The sequence below is a fragment of the Ammodytes marinus genome (genome assembly GCF_949987685.1).
Source record: "Ammodytes marinus genome assembly, chromosome: 10".
Lineage (NCBI taxonomy): Eukaryota > Metazoa > Chordata > Actinopteri > Uranoscopiformes > Ammodytidae > Ammodytes > Ammodytes marinus.
The window spans coordinates 4,021,374-4,043,930 of NC_137214.1; the positions used below are offsets into that span (position 1 = coordinate 4,021,374).

The following is a 22,557-nucleotide window of genomic DNA, read 5'->3' on the forward strand; positions in this document are numbered from 1 at the left end:
ATGGATCGATTGGATACTTTTCCCACTCAACCGCCCCACAATGCATTGTGTCTTTTCAAACGACAAGGGAGGTTCTTTATTTACAATTCTGCATTTCATGCACAACACAGGAGTGTATGGATAAATCTAGTTCTATATCTAACCTGTGGAGGGCGGTAATACGCTAAACAGCATCTAAACGGAAGTAATCGTATGAGAAGAAGAAATTCTTTATTGCTCGAGTATACTTCAGTGTGAATGTATCGATACACCTCGCATACACAATCAATCTTTAAGTAGACAGTATAGTATATAGATGTTGAGTATGTAGGAGGGAGGACGTTAGTATGGCTTTCCGAACACAGCCGCTGTTTAGAATGATTGTCATTGAGCCACTCATCTAGTCCATAAACTGTGTGGCAGTGTTCAAAAAGCCCTACTAACGTCCTTCCACCTACATATTCAACTACATACTGCCTACTTAACATTCGATTGTGTATGGGAGGTTCGTCGGACCGTTTACACTGAAGTATACAGAAGCAATAAAGAAACTTTTATGACGTTGAATAGACGCAATGCATTGTGGGGCGGTTGAGTAGGCAAAGTAACCTATCGATCCATACACAAAATCTTCCCGGAAGTACGTACTCATCCGGGCATTCCTTGCCTACACAAACTTGCATACACAACCACACAATACTCAAATTGACGTCAAAATGAGTGAGTAGGACGTTAGTAGGGCTTTGGGAACAGAGTCTGTGTCACTAAATGACCAACACAAGTTCCACAAAGCCAACATGTCGTCTGGTCTCTTCAAGTCAAAGTCAATGTCTGTTATTGACAGTTCTGATATATGGAACATACATCAGAATCAAAATGGTGTTTATCTCTGGCCCACGGTGCAGTTTGAACGATACAATAAAATATAGAGTTAAATAAGATAAACATAGACAATATTTAGCCTACATAAGATACATTCTAAATACTAAGTAGTGCAAAGGAATTTTTCTGTGCAATATAAAACAGTATATATTAAATAGAATAGAAAGTAAAACATAGATAAGTTAAATTGAAATGTGTAATGTGATGAAACATATTTACAATGTGCAATATGCAAATCAACTGGATGAAGCAACAGTCCAACAGTGTAAAGGAGCTTTACAGAGCAGTGTGATGTGTTATGACTCAATCAAACTATAGTCAACAGACACTCATCTCTCACACATGGACTAATCTATTTTCCTTTAAACACAATATAGGCTATTACAGTGATGTTCCCCCAAGGGAAACACACAGCCCTTAAGGCTGAGTAGAGCCATAAACAATAGCCCTGTCCTCTTGAAGAGAGATCCCTTTCTTCTGTTGGTTTTTTACAGGCTTCTATTTGGGATGTTCTATCAATTATCCAAACCGAGACATGAAAAGGAAAGAAGGTGCCATATGCTGTACGGAGTGTTAAGCAATACGAGACTGGTTTATCATGTAGGCTAGGTAGTATAGGAGAGTTTACTAAAAATATGACATGAGCATGATGGTGGTTTTTCATTCAGTGAGAAGGCCATGTATCTGCCTATGATCATGACGTCACTGCTTGTTGGTGAGGGGGCTGGCATACACATTTACAACTGTGCAACAGTAGTAGGCTAACACATGCATATGGTCTGTGGGTGGATGGATCATCTCATCACCAACCTGTTCAGACCAGGGTTTAGACCGGCCCTTTTATAGGCCTCTATACAGTCTATGGTTCAGACATGGCTGTGAAACGGAAGTTGGCTAGATGAAGAAGCCGTTACTTGTGCATCATCGCACGGTAACGGGCCTTGCTGTCTGTGTGTGTGTGTGTGTGTGTGTGTGTGTGTGTGTGTGTGTGTGTGTGTGTGTGTGTGTGTGTGTGTGTGTGTGTGTGTGTGTGTGTGTGTGTGTGTGTGTGTGTGTGTGTGTGTGTGTGTGTGTGTGTGTGTGCGTGTGAAAACCACTAGAAAGCTCCTCTCAGCTCTGCACTGTTCTAGCCGGTTGGGTCAAGGGAAGGCAGACAGAGACATAGAAAGAGAGAGAGGAGAAAAAACATGGAAATAAATGTAGTCCTACTAGATCGAGAGAGTCCAAGGCATCACATTCGCTCTTCCCCTCTCATCAGAGCGGACATAGCTCAGTGTGCACTTGCTACCACAGCCTCTCTCTCTCTCTCTCTCTCTCTCCTCACCCCACCCATCTCCTCGTGAGCTAACGGGGTAGAGTGTGTCGGTGTGGCGGGGGGGATCCCATTCATGTGTTCCAATAATCCGCCAAATAAACCCGTGGAACGCTCGATCCGGCTCGCCGGGGGAAAGGGGCGACTTCACCCCCGAGATCAAGCCCCAATCTCGGGTGTGCACGGGCGGATATGTGTCGGGGGCTGGGGCCGATGCACAGAGAGAGAGACAGAGAGAGAGAAAGAGAGAGAGGTCTCCAGCCATCATCACTATTCACTACCACTACCACCACCACCCAGCGCACATCACCAGCTCCGTTTGGTCATAGCTGCGGCTCCATCCATCACGTACCTGTAAATCGCACGTCCGTCCGGCGGTGCTCGAAGGACGGCCGCCTCTGCGACGGAAGCTCCGATGTTTTCCTGGATCTTTTTTTAATATAAAAAAATATTTTTTTTTCACCCCCCTCTCGTCTGCTGTGTAGATAGATGCTCTCGTTTCGCCCGGTGCCTCCCCCAGCCACTGCTAATCCACCCCACACAAAGAGCAGAAAATGGCTGCAAGTGCATTCTCTTAAAGGGACAGTCACCGCGGAGTGATGGGTGATGATGATGAGGGACCCCTCCTCCTCCAAAAACCAATGTTCATTCTACTCATTTCAACTAATATCAGAACATTTAGTAAAAGTTCATTTTAACTGTAGAGTAAACATCCTTGAATAGGACGCCAGTGGGAACGCTTATTTATATAGGGCCCAGACATGTTGGGGTCTTTGGAAGCCAAGAATCTAACTAAGCTAAAGTTTATTTTGAACCAAAATATTCACAACATCAAAAAAGAAATATTGTATTTATTGTTACTTGAGTGAAATAGGCCTATCCTATTTTATTTTTGGAAAACTTATAAATAACTTTGGTTTGAGAAGTGAGGGGGACACACAACAGAGGGTCTGGGGGTCTTAAGATGCCCAACAGATGTACGCATTTCTATGTAGGCTACTCTTAGAAGACTATGGTGATACATGTCCAGGATATGATCAAGTTGTTTTGCCTTACTTTCTGTAGTGTTCAATATACGTGCAAACTCATGAGAAATTAAAGGTGCACTGTGCAGTTTCAGTGGAGGGGTATTTATTTACATTTGCATAGCCTGCAGTTACTAAACATATTTTATCTATGTGTGTAGTGTATTGAATCGTTATATCATCATAATTTAAAACAAAATAATTTTCAGGCACCTGGAACCAAACGTAGGCTAATAATAGGGCTATGTTTGCTGCTGTAAACAACAACAGGGAAACAGTATTTTTTTCAGGAAGCTTTCTAACTTCAGACAGTGTTCTAGTGATTTCATTTTGCTGTGAGGAAAGTTTGTTTATTCAGTTATGAGAATATACCTAATAAAATATTCACTTGGCACACTTAAAGTTACATAGACATAGTGCACCTTTAAAAAGCTTGAAAAGTAAACAGCTAGGGGGGTCTGGGGGTATCCTCCCCCGGAAGAATTTGTATCTTATTTTAAAATGTAACTGAAGCATTCTGGTGTATAGTCTTAGAAGAGAGTAAAGGGGAAAGACAACATTCATTTGCAGTTCAGATGAACCGGAGAATGAAATCAAGTTGCAATCTTTAGCTTTACAATAAAGCAATAAGATTTAAAGAGGTGTGTCCTGTAGGCATACTCATTTCTGGACTCATTTGAATGACAGTGGTACCAGAGCATCGTACTTCATTTCATTTGTACAGAAGGCCTGGAATCGCTCAATTGAAAAACGTTAACTCACTTGAAGGCGGAACATTCCTCTTTCTTGCTAATGAAACATTTGAGTGCTGTCTTCCAAATCACTAAGTGTCGAGGCCAAAGCAGTCTCAAACTCAAACAACATATCCTCAGCCATCTTTGATGTTTACTATCACGGCTTCAGCGGCGCATGATGCCCAGCACTGTCGTCATCCGGTTACATCCGCCCCAGAGCACCATACATAGGGCTCCTTCGCCCATATCAGAAAGAACCATTTGATTGGTAGCTCCGGATTTTTGGACATATTTAATGAGCTTTAATGGAGAGTGTCCAGACCAACAGGCGCAGCAGATTTAATTTGCCAGCGCCTAGTGGCAGGTCTGGATTTCCAGGCTATGTGAGATATGCAGCATTAGAGTGAAAAACTGTTGAAATATCATCTTTACAGGTACAGTGTAAAATATTGGAGTATTTAGCAGCACACAGTGGTGAGATTCTAGATTGCAACGCTCCATTGCTTACCTCTCCCGTTTGGAGGAGTTACAGAAGCTTCAGTGGCCTTCAATAAAAAAAAAACTTTAGTATTTACAATTGGTAAGGTTTTACACAAATCGTCAATTTTATGACACCGGTAAAAAAATGTGGGGGAAACAACGATATTGCTTGGTTACAACTTAAATTGACAATGGGTTAAACAACAAAACCATCTCAACTGTTTAAAGCCACTACGAGTAACATGGCACGTTGGCGTCCCCTTTGGACAAAAGCGGTAGTATTTTTACGACGCCCGCTGTCGCAAAGCTGTTTCCTAGCGCGTGCCAGGCGCGCGAGTGTGAACTGAGAAGGGAGCAATATAGTGCATGTCCGTGTGTTGAAAGTGTGAGGACCCTTTTCGGCTCCGTGAGAGTGGTTTTGACACTCAACTAATGCCAGTCACTGCCACACACACCTGATTGCAATGAGTTGCAGCAGTGTCACCTAACTACTCTCTCTCACGGAGCTGAAAGATTACGTGTCCTCACAGAAAGCGAATGAATGAGAGACGGCAGTTAGTATGGATCACGATGAGGTAATGTGTTTATGTTGTTGTAAATAATGACTATTTCAGATAATGGTTATCTGATGATGGTGAAGCAAAGCAAACTTTGTGTTAGTACCAACCGCTCATTCATTTAGGAGTAAACACTGCAGTCTAGTTTCGCTCTCGTGAAATTGTATACACGTTGCTTGGCAACGCCCTGGTCCCGCGCGTAGCCTATATCACTCTCCCTTTTAGCTTTTCTTCATTGTATTTTTTCTTTGATGGTTCAGCCCCGTTATCAGTCATTATGACGACAAACAACTGTCTCAAACAAGGCTCCCGCTCCCCTTCCCTCACCTGGGGGGATAGGCTTCTCAAATCGCGTTGCTGCACTACACTGAAATCTGCGACCAATACGGATATGTGACCATAGAGCCTGCACGAGCGAACCGAAAATCGGACTGGGTGTGCGACCAGACCAAAAGCAGTAATACAAACTATTTAAAAACGTCTTTCTTTGCTCTGATGGACTCGTTTGCTGTTAAAGGTAATTTATGATTATGAGAGGAAACATGAGGCTGTTTAAAAGATATTTAAATGTTACTCGTAGCCGCTTTAATGTACAGAGATATTGTAGAATATTTGAAACATTAACATACACAAGCAGTTAGCATGCTAGCTGCCTGAATGGACTGTGTGAGACTTCTCAAGATATACAGTGGAATGAAACAGATAAAGTGCTGAATCCAGGAATTGGAATCTCATTCAAAAACTTCACAGACATTTGAAAAACAAATATGACAAGTAATCAGTAGTCAATCAATAAATCAATCAATCAATCAATCAACCAATAAATAAATAGAACTCATTGATAAAGCCTGGCCCTGCGTTCCAAACCTCATACTCTTTCTTTTTTCTATTCTACATACTACATCTGCCCATTAAAATAATCTAGATAGGATGCAGCATGCTACACTTGGGACATACTTTTACTTATTTATTTCATCATAACATTGCGCCTTGATCTTGCCTCTTGCTTTTTTATCCGTCACATCCCTGTTGGTTTTCATGCAGAGGCTCCGTCGATGTGACGTCACTTCCGGTGCACACTGGATTGTGGGTCAGAATGGCCCAAATAGCATGCTGATTTCCACACTAAAAATCTTGTAGTAGACATCCGGGAATTTCTAACCATACTAAATCCGGCCACAAGAATCGGGACCGGGATCCTAAATCTCTTTTTTTCCAGCATACTAAATAGTAGATAGTATGTGTATTGGAACGCAGCCCTCATTGATCAAGCCTATAGATCTTGGTCTGTGGGTTGACAGGTCAGAGTGAGGCCAGCTCATGCAGCAGGACAGCAAAGGACGGGCGATCCTCTGCTTTCTGACGGGGAGAAAAGGAAATAAAAAGCATTATTATAAATAGTTGTGTTAATAGGGATGGGGCCGGTCTAATATCAGTATGTATGGTCCCATTTGGCTGCAATCTACTTATATATATATATATAAACAGCTGTGGAAAAAATTAAGAGACCACTCCAAATGTTCAGTGTCTCTTTTTTTACTCTTTATAGGCATTTGTTTGAGTAGAATGAACATTTTGGTTTTATTTTATAAACTTCTGACAACATTTCTACAAAATTCACAATAAAAATATTGTCATTGAGAGCATTTCCATGAAGTAATGTAGAGATGAAGATTGAAGGAAAATCCAGAATGGTCTCTTAATTTTTTCTACGGCTGTATATATACACAACTCCTATCCACATACCGATCCAAATTCCAAAGTCTGTTTTTAAAATGTCTTCTTTAAAATGATTTAACCAATAAAGAATTGTCATTCTAAGCCCAGAGCTCATGGACATAGCACACGTTAAAAAGACTTTAGCCATTAAAAGGTTGGAGTTCTGATGTTCTTCTGTATTCACACTGTCAAAACAGTTCAGATAAACCCTTAATGCATTTTAGTATATCTTTTTTGCTTTAAATCAGAATTGCTTCGCTGCTTAAGCCTTCCTAAACCTTAAACATAACATCACCACCAACAAACAAAGGTATCATAAGTATGATATTAGACAGTATTGGTATCAGATGATATCCAAAACCCAGATATCAGAATCGGATCGTACTTAAAATTGAGTGGAATCGGTGCATCTCTAGTTGTGCTGTTCTCAGTGTGTTGTATGTAACAGGGTCCCACTAGTGTGAATGGTAAATGGACTCCACTTATTTAGCGCTTTTCCCTGATTTTTCACAGACTCATAGCGCTTTACATTGTTTTGTACACATTCACCCATTCACACACACATTCATACACCAATAGCAGAAGCTACCAGGCAGGGTGCAAGCTAACTTTTGGGAGCCATTCGGGGTTCAATGTCTTTCCCAAGGACACTTCGACATGTGGCGGGGAGACGGGGGATCGAACCACCCTACCCGCTTCGCCAAAGCCGCCCCAAACACTAACCCTAGTGTGAATGCGTTGCGGTCCTGTTGGTACCCACCTCCTTCCAGCACCACTCCATAAGCAGGTGGACTGGCTGTGGGGCCAGGCGGGGCTTCAGCAGCCTCAGGCCTGCGCTCAGAGACTCCACCACCTCAGCATTAGAGCGAGTGTCATAGGGGAGGCGGCCCTCGTTATAAACCTCCCACATCAGCACACCTGAGCAACGGGCACAGCTGTTAGAGAAACACACCTACACATGCAGAGACTGACTGGCTGCTTACATGTTATGTGATGACGACAAACCAGGTTGTCTTAGCAAATATGAACCATGACTGTACATCCACTTTGTGTTTTGTCTACCCTTAAACAAGTGTGGTTTTCAGCTACTCTCCTTCACACCACTGCATACAGTATGTGGTATCTTAAAATGATATGAATACTCAGAGAAAAGAGTGAGGGAGGATGTTTGACAGGCTGAGTGATAGACACAGAGATTCCGAGGGTTCCGAATCGCATACTCTTTCTTTTTTCTATTCTACATACTTACATCTGACGATAAAAATAATCTAGTTAGGATGCAGTAGGCATACTATTCGGACACACTTTTACTTATTTATTTCATCATAACATGGCTCCTTGATCCTCTTGCTTTTATATCCGTCGCATCCCCGTTTGTTTTCATATGGAGGCCCCGTCGATGTGACGTCACTTCAGGTTCGCACTGGATTATGGGTCAGAATCGCCCAAATAGGAGGCTGTTTTCTACACAAAAAAATCTTGGCCGGATGTAGTAGAACATCCGGGTCTTTCTAACCATCCCTAAATTTGGCCACAAGAATCGGGACATACTAAATCTTTTTTTCTACCATACTAAATACACACCAAAGGACCAGACGTCGGACTTGCTGCTGAACTTGCAGTATCTGATGACCTCTGGAGCAGACCACTTGATGGGGAACTTGGAGCACTGGGAGCTGGTGTACTGATCATCCAGCACAAATCTACAGTAGTGCAGAAAGCCAACACAAGCCATCATACAGCAAATCTAATCAAATCAGTTTTATTTGTATAGCCCAATATCACAAATAGACATTTGCCTCAGTGGGCTTTACATTCCATACAGTATGACACCCTGACCTTAGACCCTTAGCTCGGCTGAGAAAAAACTCCTAGTAAAAAAAACCTTTATCGGGATTAAAAGAAAATTGAGAAATCTCAGGGAGAGTTGACAGAGTAAGGGATCCCTCTCCCAGGATGGACATACTGCAATATATGTCATAAATTGAGAAAATCACAAAGGAATTCAGCTGTGTTTATTATGAGTTAAGGTGAAGACACTGCAGGCAAGAAGTTTTTTTTTAAATTACCGGCCAATTTTGAGATTTCTTGTCTATTTTGCTTCCATAACATGTCTTCTTTCATACTAGAATATATCAAAAGGCCCAACATTACATGAAGGTGGTTATTGGACTAAACCCTGTGTGTTTGTGTCTTCATATTTCTCCTATACAACCATATTAAAACAGAATCATGTGTGTGTGCCGATGTCATGACATGATGACATGCCGAAAAAATGCATTTTTAGGACATGTGCGCAGTGTTTTTTAATTTATAAAATAAACAAAGGTTTTATCCAAAATATGTTCCGTAAAAACTTTGGATACTAAAATGTGTATAAAACTCCATTCACCTGCAGTAGCTAAACCTTAAGTATTAGTAACACATTATGAATATTGTGATACGGTGAACGAGCTCAAAGACTTAGTGAGGGGTCTGATGAGGTGTGTTGTACCTGGTCATACCGAAGTCAGATATCTTCACCTCATTGTTCTTTGAAACCAGGCAGTTCCTGGCCGCCTGCAGGGGGGCAGAGGGGGGGGGGGGATAGGCTCATCAGAGGCTCTGCTTGACATCCACAGAGCACAGTCTCAATTCATTTCAATTCAATTCAATTCAATTCAATTCCACATTTGAGAATAAATCATTGATAAAACGAGACAACTTGCTATTTTTGCTTTCCCTAAGTGGATCGCTGGTGCCCCGACTTTGAACTTTAATACATTATTAAGGTATTATTTAATCTTCAGATAATTTCTAAATAGCTAAATTTATCCGGACCACTTGTAACCGCTACACCATTTATTTAAGAAGGGGACAGTGCAAATGAATAAAACACATGAATGATCATACATGGGTCAAAAGGCTATTTTTCATGTGTATTCCCCTGACATCAATGTTAAAAGAAAACACAATTAAACAAGATAAAAAAAACAACATAAACAGGACAGAACCCCAGAGCACACAACAGAGCATCACAGAACAGACAGAACTGACTCACTAAGGTAAAACAACACAACACAAAGCACAAAGCACCCCCTGCTCTTCCCTAACCTGCACTAATCCCAAGCATACCAAAGATTTAAGATGTCCCAATACATGCACGTCAATTGTAGTATGCTGAAAATACATAAATGCCCCATTAACTCCAATAGCAGTAGTCATCTTTATTCTTGACATTTCTCGACATAATGAAAACAAATCTTCCTTATCTGATTGTTTTCTTTCTCTCCTGTGGCCCTTAAACTCTTCTGTTCTTTAGTATGTAGTGTAGTAAAAAGAAAAAGTATGTGATTTGGAACGCAGGGAGAGTCTCTAATGAGGCTAAGAAAAAGGGCTGACTGTTTGTAACAGAGAGAAGATGCAGACATGTAGGATGGTGTGAGAGCTGTTGGGTTTACCAGGTCTCTGTGGATGAAGTTGGAGCTCTCTAGATAGGCCATGCCCTCGCTGACATCCAGACACATGGCCAGCATAGTGTCCAGGGTTAGGCTGCCTCTCCTGGCCCGCAGGTACTCTGACAGACAGCCGTTCTCCATCAACTCAAACAGCAGACACATGGGCGAGCGCTGTGTGCACACGCCATACAGCTGCACCAGCTTACAATGGGACAACCTCCTGTTAAAAGGTGAAGTAAGCGATATATTTATGTTAATATACGTTGTGTTATGTTAAATCGCTCTTTATTCATACAGTGATGAACACTTATATTGTGTGTGTGTTTCATAACTCCGATCTCTCAGTCGCCCGCGCTGCATGTAATCGGCATATAAACTTTTCTGGTATCCCACAACCTGATATCCAATCAGAAGAGAGAACACTACAAGCCGGCACCTCTCTCTGCCGGTGCACATACAGAGCGACAGCTGGGTGAATGTCTATGAATCCAAAAATCAAGATGATGGATGAAGCCAGAGTTACAATCTTAACTTCATTTCTATAAGTGTCCATGGTTATTACAGTACATATTTTGGATACAGCCTTGTTTCAGAAACACAGGTCTTAAAAATGTATTTTCTGCATGTTTTGAAAAAGAAAAATATCTCATGAAACAAATCCTTCTGTTATAACCTTCAAAACAGTGCTTAGAGTGATTATGGAAAGTTTAGTTGATGTTGGTGCTTCAGAAAGTTGAGATGTTTGGTTCAGAGTATTGAAAGAAAAAATAATGTTGAGATAATGGCCGTTAAAGATGGTTGTATAGGAGAAAATATACAGACGCAAACAGACAAGATTCAGTCAAATAAACACCTGAATGTAAATGTACATTTTGAATGTTTTCCTTACATCATGTGCAGACGGATGGGGGGTATTTTTTTTTAAAGATTTTAGCCTGAGTGATATGAGGGAGCTGAGTGAGTGAACCTACATCATGACTCTGGCCTCATCTTTAAAGTCGTCATCAGACATGCACTCTTCTCTGACCATCTTCACTGCCACCTGCCTGTCCCTCCAGACCCCCTCCAGCACCACACCAAACTGCCCACTGCCCAGCTCCTGGCCCAGGGTCAGCTCCTCGGGGTCCACCTCCCACTGCTCTGTGGAGCAACAACACACATAGAAGAGCATCAATACACCGGAGAATACATACTGATTACTCCAGACTTTCCCTGCATTCCAAGTCACAATACTTTTTCTTTTTACTACACTACATACTAAAGTACAGAAGAGTTTTTAGGGCTACAGAAGAGAGAAAAAAGATAAGGAAGTTTTTTTTTTCATTATGTCGAGAAATGTCAAGAATAAAGACAAAAACGGCAAAATGCTATTGGAGTTAGTGGGGCATTTATGTATTTTCAGCACACTCCAATTGACCTGCATGTATTGGGACATCCTAAATATTTTTCTGGCTTACTATATACTGTATAGTAGGGACGTATGGGGATTGGAACGCAGGGTTTACCTCTGATTGTAAAGCCCGAGAGCTCTTCCTAGCCACATAAATATCCCTACATTCAATACCCGTACTTTCATACAATTTAGTATGCCAGCAAAAAGATTTAGGATGTCCAGATACATGCATGTCAAATGCAGTATGCCAGAAATACCAGGACGCCCTAATGCATCCAATTAAAATAAGTATCCAAACCAGTATGTAGTAAAGATAAAAAGTATGTGATTTGAAAGTCAGCAAAATGTTAAAAAAAAAAAAAAAATCATGGAAAAATACCCCCTTAACTTTAACAACAAATTCCCTTTCAAATATCAACAAATCTTTATTAATGCTTTTTTTAAAGATATTTATTTGGCATTTTTATGCTTTATTGATAGTGTAGAGACAGAGTTTGAAATGGGGCAGAGAGGGGAGTGACATGCAGAGAACGACCGCGGGCTGGAATCGAACCCGGGTCTGCTGCTGGCCGAGGCCCATGGGGGGGGGACTGAGGTAACCAACTGAGCTAAGGGCACCCCTAACATCTTTCTTAATGCTTTTCTCAAAATAAACGTTTCCCCAAAGTTGTTTTTCTATAATCCCAAAAATGCTTGTATGCAGGAATAAAAACACTTACACAAAATAAAGCCTGCAGGTGCTCGGCTATTGTGAGGCAAGTTGACCTTTGCACAATGCACAAGCTTTGCCTTATAACAGGTTACACAACATTAACCCAATGGAGGACAACCCTATTCATCTTAACTAAGTGTGTAACTTTAAAGGTGTTGTGAGCCGTTAGGGTCTGCTGGACTTTTGCCAGTTCCATAAAAACACAACACACAAAATAAGACAATACCCAGACCCACAAATCATGTACAAGGCTACGAGGCGCCGTTGATGTGACGTCACTTCAGTTTCGCACTGGATTATGGGTCAGAATCGCCCAAATAGGAGGCTGTTTTCAACACTAAAAATCTTGGCTGGATGTAGTAGACATCCGGGTCTTTCTAACCATCCTAAATCTGGCCACAAGAATCGGGACACACTAAATCTTTTTTCTACCATACTAAATAGTAGAAAGTATGCGATTCGGAATGCAGGGTCATTCTAATCAAAGCATTATGAAAGTTTTAAGGTTGTTGCGCAAGTCCAAGCAGTCAGATGGTTGTCTGGCTGTTGTGAAACCAGCCTGTGTTATATATACAATCTATGGTGTAAACTCATCTGACAACCACTAGAGGTCGGCAAAAAGAACACTTTTACAGCATTACAGTTGTTCTGGGTTTGCATAGCCACGCTTACTGTTGTTTCTGAATGCTTGGACATACTATAGTGATTTTTTTAAGCACAATTTTCAGAAACCGTTTAAACTTCTAGCCAAAGCATTTAGCAAGTCTGCCGAAACTGAATGCGCCTTCTCAGCTTTGTACTTAGTGTGTGTAGTTTTCTAACACACAATTTGCATTGACGCTCAGTTTGCAATTTAATAAAACACATCTAGGAAACAGTGTACGCATTTTTCTTTGCAGTGTACACTATTGCACAAACTGCCATTCCAAATCGACGCACAGATTTGCAGGACAAAACCCGTGCTACAATGATTGTCCTTGTTTCAAAACATGTACACACAAATACAATGATTGCATGACAATCTTGTGGGAAAAAAAAGTTGAATGAAAGTGTATTGAGTGCAGGTGCAGAGCGCTGTATTGTCATTGTGCATTCAAGCTGTTGAGAAGAACTGTAGGTTATATACATTGACACAACAGTTCACAGCTCTAACCTTTTGAGGGGTCGGGGACATCCTGGGAGCAGCAGCCTCCATCTTGAGATACGGGGTGTCTCAAACGCGTTATCAGGCCTTACACACACACACACACACACACACAAACACACACACACACACACACACACACACACACACAAACACACACACACACACACACACACACAAACACACACACACACACACACACACACACACACACACACACATTTCTTCACTACGCATTTTCATAATTCCTTTTGTTGTGTTTATTAGTACATACTTCCTTTAGGCTTGTGTTATTGTTGTCATTTGAAGATGTGAGGATGTGGTAAAGCTCACCGGCAGCATTGTGTTGGTGGTAGTGTATGAGCTCTGGAATGGTGCTGAACAGGTACTTCTCTGCCAGGTAGAATGTGGCCTCTCCCTCGTCCGCCTGCCTGATCTGGTAATGTTTCACCCGTGGATTCTTCTCCCCGTTTGAACTGAAGGGGGATATACAGCACGAGAGATGCCTGGTCATGCTAACAAACCACGCTATATATACCCTGCGTTCCGAATCACATACTCTTTCTTTTTACTACACTACATACTAAAGTACAGAAGAGTTTTAGGGCCACAGGAGAGAGAGAAAAAAAAACAGATAAAGAAGATTTTTATTTTTATTATGTCAAGAAATGTCAAGAATAAAGACGGATACTCCAAAATGCTATTGGAGTTAGTGGGGCATTTATGTATTTTCAGCATACTAGAATTGACCTGCATAGTATTGGGACATCCTTAATCTTTTTCTGGCATACTAAATAGTAGGGAAGTATGGGTATTGGAAAACAGGGATAGTTTCCAGAAGCCAGCAGTCTCAAGTGTGAGATGCTCAATATATATCACAATGAACAGTATAAGATAAGAAAACTGTCACTGATTTCAAAACACAGTTATTGTTCATTTTACACCAGGTATTTTACAAATACAGTGTAAAGAGAAAGATTTTAATCACCAATGATCTATTTAAAGGAGCACTATGCAGTTTCAGAGCCTGCAGTTAGCTTTACAAACATCAAGTGTCATTCTTAGTATTTCATAATACTATGAACCTAAATCAAAACTACATTATTTTGAAACATCTGGAGCCAAATGTAAGACTAGAAAATGTTTCTGTAAATCAAAATGTATTAATTATTTAAATCAGAATCCAGTGAAGTTCATTAACTATGTCCGAATTTTCAGAGTTGTCAATCAAATCGTTCATATCTGATATGGGCGGGCCAGAGCCCTTTGTATGGTGCTCTGGGGCGGACGTAACCGGATGACGACAGTGACGTGCATGCGCCGTCGAAGGAGTGATTGTAAACAACAGAGATGGCTGTGGATATGTTGTGTGAGTTTGAGTCGTCTTCGGGCCTCGACCCTTAACGATTTGGAAGACGGCACTCAAATCTTTCATTAGCAAGTAAGTGGAATGTTCTGTTTTGCCGACCGACCACGCCAAAAGTTTCATTTACCAGTTAACCTCGCTGTTCGCTGAACGAATGGGGCTTAATACGTCACTTTGTTCATTGGTCTGATTGGTTGTAGTGCTATCCAATTGCATGCAGTGTTATTTGTGATGCATGCGTAAGTGCCCCCCCCCCTCCCCCCTTGAGTTGGGAAGGTCTATTGCTCATCGCCAGACCCTACATTGTTCTAGTGACTTTTCAGGAAGCTTTTCTAACTTCAAACAGTGTTCCAGGGATCACATTTTCCTGTGAGGAAAGTTTGTTTATTCAGATATGAGAATATACCTTAGAAAATGTTTCACTTCTCTGACACACCCCACAGTTACATAGTGCACCTTTACATTGTGTGTGTAAGTGTGAAGTAGAATTACCCCGGTGCTTTGGTGAAGACTGATACTGTGTACACTCCAGCCTGTCTGGAGTCGCGCACCATGAATGCACCTTCTTTTCTCTAAAATAATGTTAAAAATGACAAAAAAAGAAGAAATGTAATAATACACATATAAGACATGTTCACTCATTGTTTTGCAGCTAATACCAGCACTGGCATAGAAGTGATTGAGAGCATTAGATTGTTAAAGACCTACTTCACCGGTGGGAATATGAAGGTGTATTGAACTCTGAGATCCTATGTAGTATAAATGTGCAAACATTTTTGAAATCGGTTCATCCTAGCCTGAGAAAAAAGGCAGAAATAGTGTTTTATGGTCTCACTGTCTAACCCTACATTTTACTAGTGTGACATGACACTAGTAAAAATGTAGGGTTAGGATTAACAGGACAGCTGGGACAAGCGAAGACTGAGGGAAGAAAAACCTCATTCATTATATTACAATAGCGATTTTATAATGATAGAATGCCGGTTTTTCGAATGGGTGAAGTATTCCTTTAAGTACTTGCTGGATTCTTGTGGTTCTGAGTTTAAGTACCTTCATGGTTGAATGCACTTAATGGAAGTCAATTTGGATAAAAAGCATCAGCTAAATAAAATGTAATGTAATATAATGTAATGTAATGTAATGTAATGTAATGTAATGTAATGTAATGTAGATGATTCCACCTCCCGCTTGTTAAGTTCAACTATAAGCAATGCACTTTTTAACGGCAGGAAATTCAGCTTTGGAGGAAACATTGTGGTTTGCGAGACATTTCACATTTTCACATGTCCCGTGTCTAGTCGGATTCTCGTTGCATTTTGCAGGTGCATTTGCATTATTTATTTTTTTGCAAATGCAAGACTGCTGTAGGAGGCACAGTCAAAGTGCAATAGTGCACTGCGTCATAAGAGGCGCAACGTGGTGCTAATTATCAGAATTATTATTAGGAGCCTGTTTGGTTCTGTGAAAGAGACGTGATGTGGGAGATAAAAATAAACTGATGGAAAGTGATTGAATCATCACTGGTTCCTTGCGTGTGTGTGTGTGTTTTTACCTCTGCCATTAACAAATCCTCTGCCTGCGCTCTGGTTATGTTCTTGTTGTACCATCTGTCAGAGGACAAATCAAACACACATCAGTTATAGAGAGAATTCTAATGGATCCACTGACATCTGCATGTTAATAATAGGCAGAGGTAGCCTACATGTTTGATGTACATGCCCTTTAATTTAGTGTTTTCCTTTCGAACAACAAGGAGAAGCAGCTTTCAGTTTTTATGCTCCACATATCTGGAACAAACTCCCAGAGAACTTGAGGTCTGCTGCAACTCTCAGCTCTTTTAAAATCAAGTCTGAAGACTTTTCTGTTTCCATTTTAACCTGCAATTTTATTGTATTTAAATGTTTTATTTCTAATCATTAGCTTTTAAATGTTTTATTTCTATTCATTCACTTTTCTAATGTGTCTTATGTATTTTAATCTTGCTCCTGTAAAGCTCTTTGAATGGCCTTGTGTCTGAATTGTGCTATAGAAATAAACTTGCCTTGCCTTCATGCTACTCCACTACAATTCGGTAGGAGATATCAAATAGCGTAGGCTACATGCCCAACACTAACAGAAAATAATTGGCTATTGACTATTTTGATGATAGTAATTCTTAATGCAAACATGCTTAGAAATGTCATGTTATGAAGTACATTTTCGTGACTTACATACTTCTAAATGAGTAAAGGAAATGCAGGACCTTTCCTCTTACCATACTATTATTATTATTATTTATTTTTTTACAGTTTAGTATGTTGGTATTTGTACTTTTACCTATAAGTAAAGGATGTGAATACGTTCTCCTCCATTGCTTAAGCTCTATACCTAGTGCATCTTTGGGCATTATATTACGCACAAGCTAAATACTTAAAATACTTTTAAAATCCAATACTTATTCTACTCGAGTGGTATTGTAATAGTTGACTTGTAACTTGTAACAGGGTTGTTTTACTAGTGAGGTATCTCTGCTCTTACTCAAGTATGCGTTTCAGGTTAACTTTATACCACTGATCATTAGAAGGTGCAACCACCTCGTAATGTATGCTGTACCCTTTAAGTTGTGTATTAATTGTGTGTTTGTTTAACCTACTAATCCTACTAATGAATGATCCTGTTTTACTTTTCTTTCTTTCTGTTTCTCCATATTTGTATAAAGCAAATGTTTCTATTGTATATCTTTGTCATTTGTATTGTAACATCAACCTGTCTAATGGACTACAGATGGAAATCAGCCCCCAGGCTACAATTTGGCATTTTTACGTGTACTGCTGTACATGTTCATTAATGTGCATTGTCCTGAAACAAATAAATACACAAATGAATAGAATCACAGAGGAAGAGAAATTAAACCAAACTCACTCAAATCTCTCAAAGTTGCTGGCAGATTTCTCAGCCACATACGTGCTGGGTACATAGCCTGTGTTCCTGATGAGGCACAAGGGAGAAAAGATTAATTAATGTATAGACCCATAATCATCCTCACGGTAACACACACGCTATTATGTTAAGGCCAGACACTGCAGGGTGGATAGGGTAACATTTTAACTTAGCGATATCATCATAAGAATGTGCCAGTTGATTACTGACATTAATACAATAAGAACAATATACTGTATGAATGTCCATTGTTTTTTTCTACTTAGCAGATTTTGGATACAGCATATGAACAAATGCTGGTGTAATAGCCTTCAGAATAGTGCTAGAAGTTGATTTCTGGTTCAAGGGGGAAAAACATGTTGAGATAATGTCCGTTAAAGATGGTTGAATGGGAGAAATATACAGACCCAAACAGAAAAGCCAAATAAACACCTAAATGTACATTCTGAAACTTTTGATTTACACTAGTATGAAAGAAGACATGTTATGAAAGCAAAATTGACCAGTGTCAATCCCTGCGTTCCGAATCGCATACTATCTACTATTTAGTATGGTAGAAAAAATATTTAGTATGTCCCGATTCTTGTGGCCAGATTTAGGATGGTTAGAAAGACCCGGATGTCTACTACATCCGGCCGAGATTTTTAGTGTTGAAATCAGCATCCTATTTAGGCGATTCTGACCCATAATCCAGTGCGAACCTGAAGTGACGTCACATCAACGGAGCCTCCATATGAAAACAAACGGGAATGTAACGGATAAAAAAAGCAAAAGGCAAGATCAAGGCGCAATGTTACGATGAAATAAATAAGTAAAAGTATGTCCCAATAGTATGCCTACTGCATCCTAACTAGATTCTTTATATCGTCAGATGTAGTATGTAGAATAGAATAAAGAAAGAGTATGTGATTCGGAGCGCAGGGAATGTTATTGCCTGCAGTGTCTGTTAACTAATGTGGGTTCCTTATGTGTCTTACCCACTGGCGTCCTTTATCAGCCACCATTCAGTGTGTGAGCCGTTGACGAGGGTGTAAGACTGGTCTTTGTGGAGGGGCAGGTCATGGTCTCCAAGAGGGCTGTAGTCCTGTAAGGCCACCACTGTACTCTGGCCTGTATCATGCACTCTCAACTGACACAGAGAAATAACAACAAGTCTTCACCTCAACACATTATAAGGGACATTTTATGAAAAGGGTTTTACTGAGAGAAGGAATGATTGGATACAGTTACGGAAAGAAATAAGATACCAGTCTGGATTTTTCTTGAATCTTCATCTCCACATAACTTAATGGAAATGCTCTTAATGACAAAATGTTTTATTGGAATTTGGTAGAAATGTTGTCAGTAGTTTATATTATAAAACCAAAATGTTCATTCCACTCAAACGTATGCCTAAAAATAGTAAAACAAGAGACACTGAACATTTGGAGTTGTCTCTTCATTTTTTTCCGGGGCTGTATGTAGTGGGGCAGATCATTATTTAACTTTTTTTCAAATGTTTTATTATTAGAATGTACTAAAATCACACTATGTTACATATACTTTAAAAAAAAAACACAATGATTTTCAGATGTGTATTTTCACACACAAGATAACATGGAAAGTTGATCTAAAGCCAAACACTGCATTTTTTAAGACCTGCATGATATATAAAAAAGGCTGTATCCTAAGTCTGTTCTGTAAAAAAACTTTGGACACCAATGTGTTGTGAAAATGAAATAAAAGATTTGAACTTTTTTTTTTAAAGCGCTGTAAATTTATGACATACAATTTGTAACATATTGCCAACTTTGCACATGTATTGAATTATTTCTGGAACATTTGAATAAGAGAACAGTTGATTTTTATGTAAGTTATCAACTGGAAAAGTTTCATGATGATATCTATACGTTAAAAAAATTTACGTTTTTTTACATGCAGTCTCACCTCAACTTAGAAAAAAAAACGAGACACAGAGTAGACCAAAAAAACAAAAGCGCACGCACACACTCCCATAGAGAAGGCCTTAACAAACAAATATTATAATTGATAACACATTGTCAGCTATAGAAGAATGCCTATAACAAGTTTGGGCAGTATTGGTACATGGTGTACATGAGCTGTATGCTTTACCTCTGGGTCCGGGAGCTTAGGAAGTGGCTTTTTAGACGCTGTGGAGAAATTACAAAAGAAAAAAGGAAATTCGAGAATGTTTTACAGAGCATCCAAATTTACAGAAAAAAAATGTACTGGATTTTCTAGAATGATAAGTTCTAACCACTCTACTTTATTAACATCACAATCACATCAATTACATTTCAACTCTCGTACATTTAGATGAGACAATGTCAAGGGTCAAACCAAGAGGACAGATTAGCATTGAGTCCTTGATTAAGATATATATATATAAAAGATGGAAGAATACACACCAAACCCCACTGGGTCGTACACATTACAACCTGTCGCCAGTTTCTCCGTTTGTTGACAACATCTCCATTTCCCATCCATCCAGAAGTTGGGGTGATATTTGGCCACCAAATTGTTCTGCTTTGTCTCTGTGTATCAGATAGAATTAAAGCAATTGACCCTGCGTTCCAATTCCCCATACTTCCTTACTGTTTAGTATGCCAAAAAAAGATTTAGGATGTCCCAATACATGCACGTCAATTGTAGTATGCTGAAAATACATAAATGCCCCACTAACTCCAATAGCATTTTGGAGTATGTGTCTTTATTCTTGACATTTCTCAACGTAATGAAAAAAAAATCTTCCTTATCTGATTTTTTTCCCCTCCCGTGGCCCTTAAACTCTTCTGTACTTTAGTATGTAGTGTAGTAAAAAGAAAGAGTATGTGATTTGGAACGCAGGGAGAGTTTGAACATTAAACATTAAAGACATATAGTGCAACATTAAAAAAAGATTCTAGTCCAGGGAGATTTTCCAGCTTGTTTTTCTGGCATCAGAATAAAATGAAATGACCAATAAAAACCAACCGATTATGAAGAATAAAATGTGTAAAAAAAAAAATAATAAGAGTGCCACATTTAGCAATTCTAAAAGTGTTAAAAAGTGACTATGGGGAGGGTGAAAGTGGCTGACGTAGTTCAGTTTATATGGTGGGTTACTCTGTAGTCAGTTTGGGGGCAACCATAGTATAACATAACAACATGCTGTGTGTGTTCAGAGTTGTGATGGCTGGGGGGACGAGTCGTTAGCCTCACAGCATAATTGCCTAAATCATATTTACTCTACTCTACTATTACTCTACATCTACTCTACTCTACTCTACATCTACTGTTCGTTAGCCTACTAGCACAATTACCTAAGTCATATTTTAAGGGTTATAGAGTAGGGTAAAGTAGATGTAGGGTACAGTAGATGTATAATAAAGTAGATGTAGAGTATAAGTACAGTCGAATAAATATGATTTAGGCAATTATGCTATGAGGCTAACGTGTTGCAAGTCTATCAGATTGTGTTATTTACAAGCTAAGGTTGCAGTTGGGTTGCTGGTGCCAATATACAGTCTGTATAGTTGTGTCAATTTGCTCACCTTCTTTGAGGGCTCTGACCCATCTCTGACGGCAGTCGTTGTCCGGGGCAAAAATGTAAAGGTAATGGTTGCCATGAAAAACCTGTGGACACGTTTGAGAAAAAAATACCACCCGTCACTTACACTACTACATGCTTCATCATACATCATACTTACTGTATACATTTGATTTAATAATGGAATAGAATAGAACAGGGTAACACTTTACAATAAGGGTACATTAATTAACCTTTAGTTAATGCTTACTTAATGCTTAATAAACATTAACAAAGCATTAATTCACTGTTAATAACTGATAAGTAAGCAAATAATAAGCATTAACTAAGCATGCACTAACCTTTATGCTTAGTTAATACTTAACTAAACATTAGTTAACAAGCATAGTTAACTCCTAACCAAGCATTAAGAAGCCGTTAATAACCGAGCATTAACAGTTAGTAAATGCTTAATAAGCACTAACTAACCATTAATAGCATAAACTTAACATTAAATAACAGTTACTTAACGTACCCTTATTGTAAAGTGTTACCTAGAATAGATTATCTTTATTTGTCATTGGAACATGTAACAAAATGAAGTGCAGTCCTTGTTCAGTGTACCTCACCTGAAAAGGGTACTTATAGGTGCATGGTATGGGGACATCGCTACACACTATCTCCACACACTTTATCCTGCACAGCTCGATGCAACCCTTCACCATGGGCTTTTTCTGTAAGGAAAAAAAAACATGCATCTTCACTTTGTGTGGATATCATTCAAAATTCCAAGTTATTTTAAGAATTACAGACCAAGAATGTATAATTAAACCGTGTAAAACCAGTAACACAATAGAAAGTGAATGAGGGCACATCACATAGCCTACTAACCCCACAACGGCGCTCTGAATACGTCAGGTCTTGGGTGTCCAACACAAAAAGCCTCTCCTTGTAGTTGCATGGCGATGTCCTTTTCTTCTGTTGAGACTTTTTAATCATAGTTCCCTTCAGAATCACCCTGGGAAACATGTTGACACGGCTATGAAAAAAGAATGTGAGAAAAACACTGCTGGTGGCTTTTTGTCTTTCAGAGGAAGAGAGGGAGGGAGGGAGAGAGAGAGAGAGGGGGGGGGGGGAGAGAGGGAGAGAGAAAAAGAGAGAGAGAGAAAAAGAAAACTAGTGGGGGTTAGAAGCCATATAGAGCTTCCGGCACAAAGTTGTTGCAATCGGTAAACCACATCCTTACGGCAAGAAATGGGTTGTGCTAGCAATCAGATCAGATGTCTCTCTCTCTCACACACACACACACACACACACACACACACACACACACACACACACACACACACACACACACACACACACACACACACACACACACACACACACA

At 39.8% G+C, this 22,557-nt stretch overlaps 1 protein-coding gene across 1 annotated transcript; it reads right to left on the bottom strand.

Moving 5' to 3' along the window:
• Positions 1-4,053: 4,053 nt before the first annotated feature.
• On the bottom strand, positions 4,054-22,244 carry itk (IL2 inducible T cell kinase). Its single transcript, XM_080035298.1, has 17 exons — positions 22,059-22,244; positions 21,797-21,901; positions 21,193-21,274; positions 20,068-20,193; positions 19,772-19,809; positions 18,637-18,788; positions 17,642-17,707; positions 16,293-16,347; positions 15,233-15,312; positions 13,708-13,850; positions 13,384-13,461; positions 11,097-11,265; positions 10,129-10,345; positions 9,183-9,247; positions 8,273-8,391; positions 7,449-7,606; positions 4,054-6,328 (listed from the first exon to the last, which is right to left on the bottom strand). Exons 1-17 carry the CDS (start codon positions 22,194-22,196, stop codon positions 6,272-6,274), a joined length of 1,848 nt encoding a protein of 615 aa, XP_079891424.1. The 5' UTR covers positions 22,197-22,244; the 3' UTR covers positions 4,054-6,271.
• Positions 22,245-22,557: the final 313 nt, after the last annotated feature.

Coding starts and splice junctions, on each gene's coding strand:
- itk (XM_080035298.1), bottom strand. CDS start 22,196: ATGTTTCCCAGGGTGATTCTGAAGGGAACTATGATTAAAAAGTCTCAA. Junction 21,902..22,058: donor ATTCAGAGCGCCGTTGTGGG/GTTAGTAGGCTA, acceptor TTTTCCTTACAG/AAAAAGCCCATGGTGAAGGG. Junction 16,348..17,641: donor AGCAACTTTGAGAGATTTGA/GTGAGTTTGGTT, acceptor GTCCTCTGACAG/ATGGTACAACAAGAACATAA.